The sequence below is a fragment of the Salvelinus namaycush genome, chromosome 6 (assembly GCF_016432855.1).
Source record: "Salvelinus namaycush isolate Seneca chromosome 6, SaNama_1.0, whole genome shotgun sequence".
NCBI classification, from domain to species: Eukaryota; Metazoa; Chordata; class Actinopteri; order Salmoniformes; family Salmonidae; genus Salvelinus; species Salvelinus namaycush.
In genome coordinates this window covers 32,574,954-32,589,886 of record NC_052312.1, presented here as the reverse complement: position 1 = coordinate 32,589,886, position 14,933 = coordinate 32,574,954, and the positions used below count along the sequence as shown (strand labels likewise).

The following is a 14,933-nucleotide window of genomic DNA, read 5'->3' as shown; positions in this document are numbered from 1 at the left end:
CCCTTGTGTAATTAAAAAAAGCTCAGCTGTTTGATTGCTTTCTGTGAACTTCACTGAAGGTTAGAGGTTCAGGGAAAATTAACTCAGTAATTTTATAGAAAATATAAAAAAATATGTGGAAAATGAATATACCTGTAAAACAAATCACGTCGATTCACAAGCCCAGTGGTGTGCCACTTTAAGGTGTATTCACTCAGCTCAAGTGGAAATGCGCAAACCTGCTCTTTTACACCAGTTTGTGGAAGAATGAACCTAACACAGGAAGAGCACCTTTGTATTAACAGGAGAGAACAGGGAAGTGTTATTTACAGTGTGATTTCTCTCACTGCATTCTAAACAGCACAGCGAGGGTTTAAGATGAACGAAAACTTGTCAGTTGCATGATATTCAGTACATAAGAAGATTGACGTGTGGGTGATTGTTAATAATAATCATTCATCATTTTGTATTTGTCCTATTTCACACATATGTAAGTGTGTATTAATTGGAAAGGTGTTTTTTGCATATCACACTCTCTCTGAGACACCCTCTCTGAGACACCCTCGGAGAGCGGAGTCACACCCAAGGTCTGCCATTCAACGGCGATCGTGGAGAAATTAGGATGAAGTGCCTTGCTCAAGGGCACATTCATAGATTCTTCACCTTGTCGGCTCGGGAATTCAAAACTAGCGACCTTTCGGTTACTGGCCCAACGCTCTTAACTGCTAGGCTATCTGCCACCCCCACAAATTTAAAGGTGCAGTCTGTCAAATCTCCACCCAACCATGCTTTATATTTAGGCTAAGAAGATCTTGAAATGTAGTAACTCTGTCATAAATCATCAGTTACAACAGCAGACACGAATCCCTACCTCTCTTATCAAATGTCCTGTTATTCACTATGATTACATTCTAATACAGATCTAGATTCTAGTCTACATCGTCTGATGTGCTGTGATATGTTGTGTCGTGTTGTAACCCAATGAGCAGTGATTGATGCATGTCTGTCTATATGTTTGTACACCAACATAGTGAGAACCACCTTCAGTAGCCGGAGTCTAGACAGTGTAAAAGAGGTCAACAACACACAGTTCTCTGACACTGTGGGAAAGTTGCTCTGTCCCCCTGTACCTCCTAGGCCACCATACTCAGGTAAACCAATCAGAACACTCGACCAATGAGGAATGGCACTAATCCTTTCCCCCATATTTTGACACCTGGTGCTTCCACCTGCTCTCTTACAAGGCTCGTTGTTACGCTGTCAACTCTCTGCTATAAACTCAGCTGCTCTCTTCTGTTCCTCCTGGTTTGCTTCTATAAATAACTTCTCCTTCACATGATGTATACATACTGTGTAATAATGGTCTGTATTCTAGCCTGGGTGCCTGTTTGTTTCTGCTCTAGCCAACTTGTTATTATCCTGCCAAAGGCAACCATCTAGCACTGTTGAGTACACACATAGTCCAGTACCCAAGCATTTTAGTCCTTCTACTTATTGTAAATAATATTTATTTTTTTCTTAACTGACTTGCCTAGTTAAATAAAGGTTAAATAAAAAAAATAACTATCTGCAATAATGAACTATCTGACCAGCTTTGGTACAGGAGGACAAATCATAAAACAATCTATATGATTGACTTTGATGATGATTGCAGAAGAGTTCCTATAGACAAATAAATTGGTCAAGCTCACGTCATAAAGCCGTCTTTTATCTGAGGGGACAACCAGTCTAGAGGGCATATTTTTCCTCTGCTATACCGCCTGCTACTCTATAATCCAAACTATATATAATAACTATAACCAGTTAGACTCAACTATACTATAAGATTGTATAGATGAGCCTTCTCATACCATCTCCATCCACTTTAATCTCTATGGTGCTTCAGGGGTTCATTAAATCCCCAAACAGCAAGCCTACACACACGCAAACACACACATGCAGTGCACACATACAAACACACACAGCACACACAAACATACACACACATACACAAACATACACAAACAGCGCACACATACACACACAAACATACACACATGCAGTGCACATAACTCCCAAACTCCCACTTTTCAAGCCCTGAGCCTGACACTTCCAGTAAACTTAGACTTATGTTATTATATTTTTTTAGTTATATATTTATTTTGTGACTCACTAGAGCTGACTTTTCCCCCTGTTGTTGCGTTGAATTGAGTGTTTTGCCCTCCAAAGAGCAGCTGTTGGATGTATAAACAGCTTAGTGCAGGCTAAGGACCCGCGGCTGTGAGATTATTTGATTCATAGATGCCCAAACCTACTGAAGTCCTCAGCTGTGGAGGACTCACTCCAGTGTCATCAAGTCGACTGGTACAAAATGGTGGCAGGAGTTAAACGTTCCCTCTTTTCTTTCTTTCTCTGTTTCTCTCTGGTTGACTGTCAACAGGCTCTTCAGCCAAGACTATGAGGTCGCAGTCCCCTCTCCCAACGTCCAGATCTCCACAAAAGGTTGGTGTTGTTGTGTGTGTGATTGCATTTGTGTCCTCTAGTGTTTTTCTGATGCTGCTGATCTGAGTGTACCGTGCACTACAAATAGGGTCAGGAGGACAGCATGGGATCAGAACCCAGAGTCCTTCATTCCAGCAGTAGATGACTCATTTGATCCTGTTTGCGTGCATGCTTGTCTGAATGTGTGCGGGTTTGCGTACATACATGCATGCTTGCATGTGGTACGTGGTGTATGTATTTGTGCATGCATGTGTCCATCTGTGAGTCTGTGGTTACTGGGTTGTGACAGATGACACTGATCCGGGTTGGCAGAACAAAGGCCAGCACAGCTAAACAGAACTGAGCTGAGTCCAGGGCCCTGAAGGAGTTCTCTCAGTATAAGTACGAGGCATTAAAATGGGTTAAACATATTTATTGAGGAAGTGGAACGGATGTTAGAATGAGGATTCAGGAGGTGAATGAGAATGGACCGGATGAAGCCAATGGCTGCAGATGAAGGATCCAGGGAGTGGACACTGTAGGGTTTGGCTTTGAGTCTCAAAACATCATCGCCAGTTCTTGATAGTCTGGCTGCTGTGGTGATGGCAATCACTCCTATGAGATCCTTGGAAGAACCTAAAAGGTACTAGATAGAAGGTAGAGAAGGAGCAATGCAAGACTTCAAAAGGCTAGTAACACCACACGACATGCACTGCGGAACAGAGAGGGGTCTGATTAGCAATGAGTAGCAGCAGCTGATGCTTGTTGAGTTGCTAGGGAGCTGCGGTCAAGGCAACAGGTTAAAGTGTTGCATTCAAGTCAGGTCCTCTCTCCTGAATTTGTATTCATTCTTAACACCATAACAACCCTATGGCTCCCCCTCTCATATACCAAGAGGAAGAGCCTCTTCATTATATATCCCTGAACCTGGTACAACTACAAGTATTTGTAGTTGTCTCCATATTTTATTAAACAACTAACCTGTACCTTTCCTATAATCTTTTATGGGTTGTTGGCTAGCTGCTGGTGAATATATCCTGTTGAGGGTTGAGGCCAAGGGAGCTGTGTATGTACAGTTGAAGTTGGACGTTTACATACACCTTAGCCAAATACATTTAAACTCAGTTTTGCACAATTCCTGACATTTAATCCGAGTAAAAATTCCGTCTTAGGTCAGTTAGGATCACTACTTTCTTTTAAGAATGTGAAATGTCAGAATAATAGTAGAGAGAATGATTCATTTCAGCTTTTATTTCTTTCATCACATTCCCAGTGGGTCAGAAGTTTACATACACTCGATTAGTATTTGGTAGCATTGCCTTTAAATTGTTTAACTTGGGTCAAACGTTTCGGGTAGCCTTCCACAAGCTTCCCACAATAAGTTGGGTGAATTTTGGCCCATTCCTCCTGCCAGAGCTGGTGTAACTGAGTCAGGTTTGTAGGCCTCCTTGCACACACACGCATTTTCAGTTCTGCCCACAAATTTTCTATAGGTTTGAGGTCAGGGCTTTGTGATGGCCATTCATATACTTTGACTTTGTTGTCCTTAAGCCATTTTGCTACAACTTTGGAAGTATGCTTGCGGTCATTGTCCATTTGGAAGACCCATTTGCAACCAAGCTTTAACTTCCTGACTGATGTCTTGAGATGTTGCTTCAATATATCCACATAATTTTCCATCCTCATGATGCCATCTATTTTGTGAAGTGCACCAGGCCCTCCTGCAGCAAAGCACCCCCACAACATGATGCTGCCACCCCCGTGCTTCACGGTTGGGATGGTGTTCTTCGGCTTGCAAGGCTCCCCTTTCTCCTCCAAAACATAACGATGGTCATTATGGCCAAACAGTTCTATTTTTGGTTCATCAGACCAGAGGACATTTCTCCAAAAAGTACGATCGTTGTCCCCATGTGCAGTTGCAAACTGTTGTCTGACTTTTTTATGGTGGTTTTGGAGCAGTGGCTTCTTCCTTGCTGAGCAGCCTTTCAGGTTATGTCAATATTGGACTCGTTTTACTGTGGATATAGATACTTTCGTACCTGTTTCCTCCAGCATCTTCACAAGGTCCTTTGCTGTTGTTCTGGGATTGATTTGCACTTTTCGCACCAAAGGACGTTCATCTCTAGGAAACAGAACGCGTCTCCTTCCTGAGCGGTATGACCTGTGCGTGGTCCTATGGTGTTTATACTTGCGTGCTATTGTTTGTACAGATGAGCGTGGTACCTTCAGACGTTTGGAAATTGCTCCCAAGGATGAGCCAGACTTGTGGAGGTCTACAATTTTTTTTCTGAGGTCTTGGCTGATTTCTTTTGATTTTCCCATGATGAGGAGGCACTGAGTTTGAGGCACTGAGTTTGAAAAAGAGGCACTGAGTTTGAAGGTAGGCCTTGAAATACATCCACAGGTACACCTCCAATTGACTCAAATGATGTCGATTAGCCTATCAGAAGTATCTAAAGCCATGACACAATTTTCTAGAATTTTCCAAGCTGTTTAAAGGCACACTCAACTTAGTGTATGTGTATATATAGTGTATATATATTCTGACCCATTGGAATTGGAATACAGTGAATTATAAGTGAAATAATCTGTCTGTAAACAATTGCTGGAAAAATGACTTGTGTCATGCACAAAGTAGATGTCCTAACCGACTTGCCAAAACTAAAGTTTGTTAATTCAACAAGAAATTTGTGGAGTGGTTGAAAAAACAGTTTTAATGACTCCAACCTAAACTTCCGACTTCAACTGTATGTATGTACACTACGTGATCAGCTTTCTCCTGGCATCTGCCAAACCCAGATTCGTTGGACTGACAGATGGTGAAGCGTGATTGATCACTCCAGTCCACTAGCGGCGAGCTTTACACCACTCCAACCGACGCTTGGCATTGTGCATGCTGCTCAGCCATGGAAACCCATTATTTAAAGCTCCCGACGGAAAGTTATTTGGCTGACGTTTCTTCCAGACGCAGTTTGGAACTTGGTGATGAGGGTTGCAACCGAGGACAGACGATGTGTACTCGGCGGTCCCGTTCTGTAAGCTTGTGTGGCCTACCCACTTCACAGCTGATCCGTTGTTGGTCCTAGATGTTTCCACCACAATAACAGCACTTACAGTTGACCGGGCCAACTCTGGCATGGCAGACATTTTACAAACTGACTTGTTGGAAAGGTGGCATCCTGTGACGGTGCGACGTTGAAAGTCACTGAGCTCTTCACTAAGGCCATTCTTTTGCCAATGTTTGTCTATGGAGTTTGCATGGCTGTCTGCTAAATGTTATACACCTGTCAGCACCAGATGTGACTGAAATAGCTGAATACACTCATTTGAAGGGGCGTCCACACGCTTATGTATATATAGTGTATGTTAGGGCTGTCCCTGACTAAAAAACATCTTGGTCAACCGAGAGTCGTCTTCTTTCCACCAATCGATTGGTCGAAATGTTTAAACTTATTTTTACATATATAGACAGACACACCCTATGTGTTTGAATACAATTAACTACATCTGCACTGAGCTTGTCTGATGCTTCAAGCACACTGTTTGATTAAATAATTAAGACACACAAATGACTTAAGAAAGAGCCCGATGGTCGTACTGTGTTAAAAAACAAAATGCGAGTGCCTGTGTGACTGGTGCATGTTGTCTCGCTCTCCTCCCTACTGCAGTGAAAAGGCACCACAGCACAGCAAGTGTTTATTGAGCTGTCCGCCCTGAAGCTGCAACATCATGTCAGCCATTTAGTTTCTTACTTGTTTCTGACTGAAAAGTTCTGTTATCACTCATTTGTTTAGGAAGAACATTCCCTATTCCCTCAACCCTTGCTCTATTTAGTGAAACGTGAGCGTCACATGCATGCGACCAAGGCCCATACCTATAGCCTATCATAATCACATCAACAAATTGGTTCTAACAAACTCCGAACACAGTACGTGACAGCAAAATGGATAGCGAAGACGTGAAAAAGAAACTCGAATTGGGCAAATGTTTACTGGTTGTTCAGGAGGGAAAGGGGAGGTCAGATCTGTGGAAGACATTTGACTTAGTTGTGGAAACTACTGGAGCTCAAGAAAAATGGAGCAAGTGTTGCATGAGTATGATGTGCCAAACAGTTGCTGTTAGATTACAATGTTATTTTTTCTGACAATTTGGAACACGGTAAACAACACCAGAGTCTGTTCTAATGAGAAAAAAAAAATATATATATATATATAAAGCCTTTATTACAGCAGACTAAAAGCGTTCGTGAATTGCGGTTTATTTATTGTTTTGGCTGATTATTCACAGCTCCATTTGTTTTTTTTGTTTTTTCATTTTAAAACTAAAATGCTTGATTGCTTTTCAAAGCATGAATGTCTCGTCTGCTGTGTGACGGCATGAACGAATGAAGGATTGATTGATTCACAGTAGCCTAGATATTGAAATATAGGCCTAAGTAAGTTATGGTATTAAGACTAAGCAGGACATGCTCTTAGGCCTACAGCTCGATGGTGGTTATACAAGGCTGCTACACCAAACCTACTAATGATAACGACATTACTTATTATTATAATGATGCTCATAATAATAATTGTAATAATTACAATAAGAAGGGGATCAAGAAAAAGGAGGGTACAGGAACGAGAGCTGCGTGCATATTACCTGTGACAACCCGGTACTGTTAGATTACAATATAAATGTTCTGCCTGTTTGGAACAGTGTAAACAACACTGAATATTTTATAAGTAATACTAGTCTGTTCTAATAAAAAAACAAATGTAAAGCCTTTATTACAGCATAGCAAAGAATAGCGAATCTATGAAATTGCTTTCTCCAACATTTTGCCGTTGAATGAGGCTTGGTGCTCACGGAATCAGCAGGCTATTAAACAAACACTCAAACAGGCAAGAGAAGCAATATGTCTTATTTCTGTAGATATGGATAATTTATAAAGCCATGCACATGTAACAGTTAGGCTGTTGATTATAGACATAATTAAGTTGGGATTTCCTTCTCTCCTCACATCTTAGACAGTTAGGCTAAGGCAAGGGCTGTTTCCTCGTCTCTGCTGCTGCTGCTGCCTCCGCCGCATTGTTCTCAATCCCATTATGCTGGTTAATTTTCTATTATGCACATAGCAACATAGGGAAAGGCGCCAATTCTACGGTTCACTGGATTATGTTTCAGAACCGCGGACAGCAACCGTATCCAATGCGGGACAAAGCACATTATTATTACATACACTACCGTTCAAAAGTTTGGGGTCACTTAGAAATGTCCTTGTTTTTGAAAGAATAGCACATTTTTTGTCCATTATAATAACATTAAATTGATCAGAAATACAGTGTAGACATTGTTAAAGTTGTAAATGACTATTGTAGCTGGGAACGGCGGATTTTTAACGGAATATCTACATAGGTGTACAGAGGCCCATTATCAGCAACCATCACTCCTGTGTTCCAACGGCACGTTGTGTTAACTAATCCAAGTTTAACATGCTGCCTAGGAGGCCAGCATCCCGAGTCGCCTCTTCACTGTTGACGTTGAGACTGGTGTTTTGCGGGTACTATTTAATGAAGCTGCCAGTTGAGGACTTGTGAGGCGTCTGTTTCTCAAACTAGACACTCTAATGTACTTGTCCTCTTGCTCAGTTGTGCACCGGGGCCTCCCACTCCTCTTTCTATTCTGGTTAGAGCCTGTTTGCGCTGTTCTGTGAAGGGAGTAGTACACAGCGTTGTACGAGATCTTCAGTTTCTTGGCAATTTCTTGCATAGAAATTACCTTCATTTCTCAGAACAAGAATAGACTGACGAGTTTCAGAAGAAAGTCTTTGTTTCTGGCCATTTTGAGCCTGTAATCGAACCCAGAAATGCTGATGCTACAGATACTCAAGTTTTATTGCTTCTTTAATCAGAACAACAGTTTTCAGCTGTGCTAACATCATTTCAAAAGGGTTTTCTAATGATCAATTAGCCTTTTAAAATGTGTAACTTGTATTAGCTAACACAACGTGCCAATGGAACACAGGAGTGATGGTTGCTGATAATGGGCCCCTGTACGCCTATGTAGAAATTCAATCAAAAATCTGCCGTTTCCAGCTACAATAATCATTTACAAATGTCTACACTATATTTCTGATAAATGTTATGTTATTTTAATGGACACAAATGTGCTTTTCTTTAAAGAACAACGACATTTCTAAGTGACCCCAAACATTTGAACGGTAGTGTATGTTAGTGTTGAACCCTTATTTTTACATACTATAACCATATACAACTTCAGTATCATGTCTTGATGATGGACTGTGACATTCCCGTGGCCTCCTCAATGGATTAGTCCACTGAGACAGGCGCGAATCAAACATTCGTGTTGGTGTGTGCCTGACTGAATACCTGTGTGTGTCGAGGGTGTGTGCCTGACTGAATACCTGTGTGTGTCGAGGGTGTGTGCCTGACTGAACACCTGTGTGTGTCGAGGGTGTGTGCCTGACTGAACACCTGTGTGTGTCGAGGGTGTGTGCCTGACTGAACACCTGTGTGTGTCGAGGGTGTGTGCCTGACTGAACACCTGTGTGTGTCGAGGGTGTGTGCCTGACTGAACACCTGTGTGTGTCGAGGGTGTGTGCCTGACTGAACACCTGTGCGGGTCGAGGGTGTGTGCCTGACTGAACACCTGTGCGGGTCGAGGGTGTGTGCCTGACTGAACACCTGTGTGTGTCGAGGGTGTGTGCCTGACTGAACACCTGTGTGTGTCGAGGGTGTGTGCCTGACTGAACACCTGTGTGTGTCGAGGGTGTGTGCCTGACTGAACACTTGTGTGTGTCGAGGGTGTGTGCCTGCCTGAACACCTGTGTGTGTCGAGGGTGTGTGCCTGACTGAACACCTGTGTGTGTCGACGGTGTGTGCCTGACTGAACACCTGTGTGTGTCGAGGGTGTGTGCCTGACTGAACACCTGTGTGTGTCGAGGGTGTGTGCCTGACTGAACACCTGTGTGTGTCGAGGGTGTGTGCCTGACTGAACACCTGTGCGTGTCGAGGGTGTGTGCCTGACTGAACACCTGTGCGTGTCGAGGGTGTGTGCCTGACTGAACACCTGTGCGTGTCGAGGGTGTGTGCCTGACTGAACACCTGTGTGTGTCGAGGGTGTGTGCCTGACTGAACACCTGTGTGTGTCGAGGGTGTGTGCCTGACTGAACACCTGTGCGTGTCGAGGGTGTCTGCCTGACTGAACACCTCTGTGTGTCGAGGGTGTGTGCCTGACTGAACACCTGTGTGTGTCGAGGGTGTGTGCCTGACTGAACACGTGTGTGTCGAGGGTGTGTGCCTGACTGAACACCTGTGTGTGTCGAGGGTGTGTGCCTGACTGAACACCTGTGTGGGTCGAGGGTGTGTGCCTGACTGAACACCTGTGTGTGTCGAGGGTGTGTGCCTGACTGAACACCTGTGTGTGTCGAGGGTGTGTGCCTGACTGAACACCTGTGTGGGTCGAGGGTGTGTGCCTGACTGAACACCTGTGCGGGTCGAGGGTGTGTGCCTGACTGAACACCTGTGTGTGTCGAGGGTGTGTGCCTGACTGAACACCTGTGTGTGTCGAGGGTGTGTGCCTGACTGAACACCTGTGTGTGTCGAGGGTGTGTGCCTGACTGAACACCTGTGCGTGTCGAGGGTGTCTGCCTGACTGAACACCTCTGTGTGTCGAGGGTGTGTGCCTGACTGAACACCTGTGTGTGTCGAGGGTGTGTGCCTGACTGAACACCTGTGTGTGTCGAGGGTGTGTGCCTGACTGAACACCTGTGTGTGTCGAGGGTGTGTGCCTGACTGAACACCTGTGTGGGTCGAGGGTGTGTGCCTGACTGAACACCTGTGTGTGTCGAGGGTGTGTGCCTGACTGAACACCTGTGTGTGTCGAGGGTGTGTGCCTGACTGAACACCTGTGTGGGTCGAGGGTGTGTGCCTGACTGAACACCTGTGTGGGTCGAGGGTGTGTGCCTGACTGAACACCTGTGTGTGTCGAGGGTGTGTGCCTGACTGAACACCTGTGTGTGTCGAGGGTGTGTGCCTGACTGAACACCTGTGTGTGTCGAGGGTGTGTGCCTGACTGAACACCTGTGTGTGCCTGACTGAACACCTGTGCGTGTCGAGGGTGTGTGCCTGACTGAACACCTGTGCGTGTCGAGGGTGTGTGCCTGACTGAACACCTGTGTGTGTCGAGGGTGTGTGCCTGACTGAACACCTGTGTGTGTCGAGGGTGTGTGCCTGACTGAACACCTGTGTGTGTCGAGGGTGTGTGCCTGACTGAACACCTGTGTGTGTCGAGGGTGTGTGCCTGACTGAACACCTGTGCGTGTCGAGGGTGTGTGCCTGACTGAACACCTGTGTGTGTCGAGGGTGTGTGCCTGACTGAACACCTGTGTGTGTCGAGGGTGTGTGCCTGTGCATCTCTTTTTGTTCTCCTACTCATGCTGTTGAGTGTTCTGACAGTGCTTTGAACGTCTGTGTGCTGTATGGTTTCTCTGTTGGTTGTCAGGCAGTATTGAACCACAATTGAATTATCTTCCCCCTCTCTGTCGGCTCATGTTCTCTTCCACATTGGCTTTCGCCTGTCAGATAACTCTGCTAATGAGCAATTTATTATCGAGCACCAGCCTGCATGTGGCAAGGCAGTTTAGGAGTGACATTTTAACAGGCTTTTACAAACCTGCATTCAGAAAGTCTTCTTTTATGGGTGTGTGTGTGTGTGTGTGTGTGTGTGTGTGTGTGTGTGTGTGTGTGTGTGTGTGTGTGTGTGTGTGTGTGTGTGTGTGTGTGTGTGTGTGTGTGTGTGTGTGTGTGTGTGTGTGTGTGTTATAATGGGGCCTGTTGGAGGTCTGCTGAGGGGTCTTCTTTGATTGTGCTGTGAGGGGCAGCTCAGCGCTCTGGGCCTTTGAGATATGTGGGGAATATTAACATATCAACGAGCATTTAGCTTCAGTCTTGTTGAGAGAAGTTACATGAATATTTCGAATTGTCAGACAGAAGCATGAATTTGCTGCGTCTCAGCATGATGACAAACTGTAGCAAAAAATAACAGATCAATTGTCCACTCCAACTAAATCCAATTAAGAGTAACAAGATATAACAGTATTTCCATGTAATTTCTCAGAAAACGTTTTGACAACGTATTGGATTCCTCACGCTGAAACTGCCGGATATTGTATTTCTCCGTCCCAATGCACACTGACGTATGATGAGGTGGAAAAAGCTGGTGTCTTTATTCTTGTGCTTCATAGGCTTTATTGTTCCTTTTTGCTATACCTCATTAGGCTGTGAAGCACACGTGCAGTCTTAAGGAGATTGGTACTTTTTCTGTTTGAGCGATTGGTTGTGGTTAGTTCTCCTTTTCTGATTGGTTCTCTGATAAGTTCTCCATTTCTGTTTGGTCCTCTGATTGCTTCTCTGTTTCTGTTGTGTTTCTGATTGTCTCTCTGTTTCTGTCTCTCCATAGAGTTCATTGCCGCCCTTCACGCCCTCACCCACTGAGTCCCAGTCGGCTGGACTGGTGTCCAACTCGCCCGTCCTCTCCGGTAGCTACAGCAGCGGCATCTCCTCCATGAGTCGCTGCAGTGTGTCCGAGGCGTCAGGCACCGAGGCAACCACTGGAGACCACCCCGCCCACCAGGGGCCCACCATGCCCAACTCGGTCTCCTCGGGCTCGGACGAGCTCATCCGCCGCGAGAACAAGACACCGCCGCCCTACAGCGTGTACGAGCGCTCCAACCCTCGCCGGCCGGTTCCCCTGCCCCACAGTCTCTCCATCCCTCCCAGTGTGGACCCCCCGGCCCTGCCCCCCAAGCCCCACCAGCTACGCACTAGCAGCATGAAGCTGGTCCCAACATCGGACCCTCGCAGGGCCGACGGGGTGCCCCATGTCCCCAGACCCAGACCTCTCCCCAGGAAGGTCTCCCAGCTATAGGCTGGGTGAGGACCGACAACCCTAGTGGGTTGATGGGTGACACCACTGGCGCGTTTTGCACTTTGTACACTGTCTTCTCTTCAGTTTGGTAATCCCAGGCTCTGCCCAAGACAGACTCATGAGTCTGTCTCGTTGTGAAGATCTTTTTTCGAAAGGGCTTTGCATTGACTGACTTTGTCATTCCGCACTTTTAGCTCCAGTACAGTAGGTTCCACACGGTAAATTGCTGCGTTTATCAGAAGAAAAATGAAGACAACGAACGTAGGTGTCGATCTTTTGATAGATGTAATAGTCCCAATATATGTATATATTGGTTATATATAAGAAGTGTTTTGCCTTAAGTATTGGAAACAGAGTCTTTTATCCATGAGTCTTGCACGTTTTTGAAGTACACTGTACTTTTCTATATAGCTAAAAGGTGCTAGAGGTCTCATGCATATGCATTTCAGTTTATGGTAGTAGCTGAGGGCGAGTTCACATACATCCAAAATGGTACCGGAACAGGAAGCAAAAATTTGATAATTTTTTTCATTGCCATGACCATTTGAAAAGTGCTGTATAGCTAAAATCGATGCCTCGTTTTTATTCTTGGTCAGTAATGGAACATACCTTTCCCATAGGAATGGAGAATTGTAGTCGTAACAAGTTACTCAGAAATCCACCCCTTTCGTGATATTGAATCACTCAAATCTCTTGACCTTTCTCCAAGCTCTATTCTAAGACATAAAGAGCTCCTTCCGCCGTTGAAATCCACTTTCTTAGACCACAACGCACATGTTTCCAAGAATCCATTGTTCTTGGATCTGACATGTGCCACTAAATTGAAGGCTGTAGCTCTAGTAAATTGTGTGCCGTTCTAATTAATTGGAGGCCATTGCTGTCAGAGGGGCCAGAGATGTGGACACACCCTAACCCTCCTGCATGGAGTGTAGTATGTACGTGGCGGTGGATCTTGTGGGGTTTACCAAGTATTGTGCCAAAGGAAGATGTACTGTATGTATGCTGTAACGACAAACTAGAATCCTGAACCTGGAAACTGGAAACACTCCATTGACTAGACAAGCTGAGTTTGTACTAGCCCACAATGCAAACAAAACAACAGACTTGGAGACAAATCCAGTTATTTAGATGAAAAGTCATTGTGGGGGATATAAGAATGACAACTGTTACAAGTAAGGAATGGGGATATGATATTAGCACAAATGAGATTGAATCTGCGTTAACAGTGGTTACATTACCAAGGACTCACTCTATCTCTTGAGTTGGTATCCTGGCGACCACAATGGGCATTTGAAGTGCAGTATGTATGGTAGAAAAGATGCCCGCTATCTGCCGCCCAGTAACTGCCGGCAGCTCGTACACACAACGAGGGCTGCTCTTCTATTTGAGAGTCTTTTTAGAAAAGCATTTTTCAACTAATCATTGTACGGTCACGCTTGTACAGTGCCGCCGAGTGAGTTAGAGGTGTTGTCTCTGTTTGACAGAGTGTACTGGTATGGAGTCCTCTTCTCCTGTTCTACGGTATCTGGGCAGTCGCCACGTCAGGTGGTTTCCTGTCAGTGTTTTATGAAGAGAAGACGACACTGTTTTTGTAATAGAAGTTTTTAAAAATTGCGTAAATATTGATCACTTAATTCAGCACAACGGTTTTCAGAATTAACTTGGGTATGGTTTGTATGTTTCACTTTTGTATGTTTCATTTCCTTTTTAATTTGTTGTGAATTTTCTGGATCAAATATTCACATTAATCAGTACTTGAGAAATTGTAAATTATATAATGATGAGATTGTTGTAAGTATGCCAAATATACTACCTTTGTGTATTACTATTATTGTAAATAGTGTGTTTTTAACAAAGTGTAGCTAATACACATTTACAGCTTTGAATGTTGGAACGGCAAATTATTGTTATAAATGTCAAAAAATGCTGTTTTAGTGAGTGTAGAAGTCTATAGTAATGCATATCTACACCTACAGTAACACATTTACATGCTCAATAAACTGCCCTATGTAATAAAAACATTTTGCTCAAGCATACCTTTAAATCATCCCCAGCTCTAACCTTGTCACGTTCCTGACCTGTTTTCTGTTAATTTTGTATGTGTTTAGTTGGTCAGGGCGTGAGTTGGGGTGGGCATTCTATGTTTTGTGTTTCTATGTTTAGGTCAGGTGTAATTAGCCTTATATGGTTCTCAATCAGGGACAGGTGTTTGACGTTTCCTCTGATTGAGAACCATATAAAGGTAGGCTGTTCACACTGTTTGTTGGTGGGTGATTGTCTTCCGTGTTCTGTGTATGTAGCACCACACGGGACTGTTTCGGTTTGTTCGTTCGTTTGTTGTAGTCTGTACCTGTTCGTGCGTTCTTCGTGTTATATGTAAGTTCACATGTTTTAGGTCAGTCTACGTTCGTTTGTTATTTTGTAGTTTGTTGAAGTGTTTTCGGTTTTCGTCTTTACTTTAATAAAATCATTATGTCAAATTATCACGCTGCGCTTTGGTCCAATCCCTACTCCTCCTCTTCTTCCGAAGAGGAGGAGGACACCCGTTACAAACCTGTTAAAAA

At 44.3% G+C, this 14,933-nt stretch overlaps 1 protein-coding gene across 1 annotated transcript in view; it reads left to right on the top strand.

Annotated features, from left to right (window-relative positions):
* LOC120049073 (dedicator of cytokinesis protein 4-like) overlaps positions 1 to 14,521 on the top strand; it is a 110,049-nt gene extending 95,528 nt beyond the window's left edge. The window contains exons 50-52 of the mRNA XM_038995322.1: positions 1,011 to 1,130; positions 2,399 to 2,460; positions 11,902 to 14,521. Of these exons, the coding sequence (XP_038851250.1) occupies positions 1,011 to 1,130; positions 2,399 to 2,460; positions 11,902 to 12,369 (650 nt within the window). The 3' untranslated portion in view covers positions 12,370 to 14,521. The remainder of the gene's footprint in view (positions 1 to 1,010; positions 1,131 to 2,398; positions 2,461 to 11,901) is intronic.
* The last annotated feature ends 412 nt before the right edge of the window (positions 14,522 to 14,933 follow it).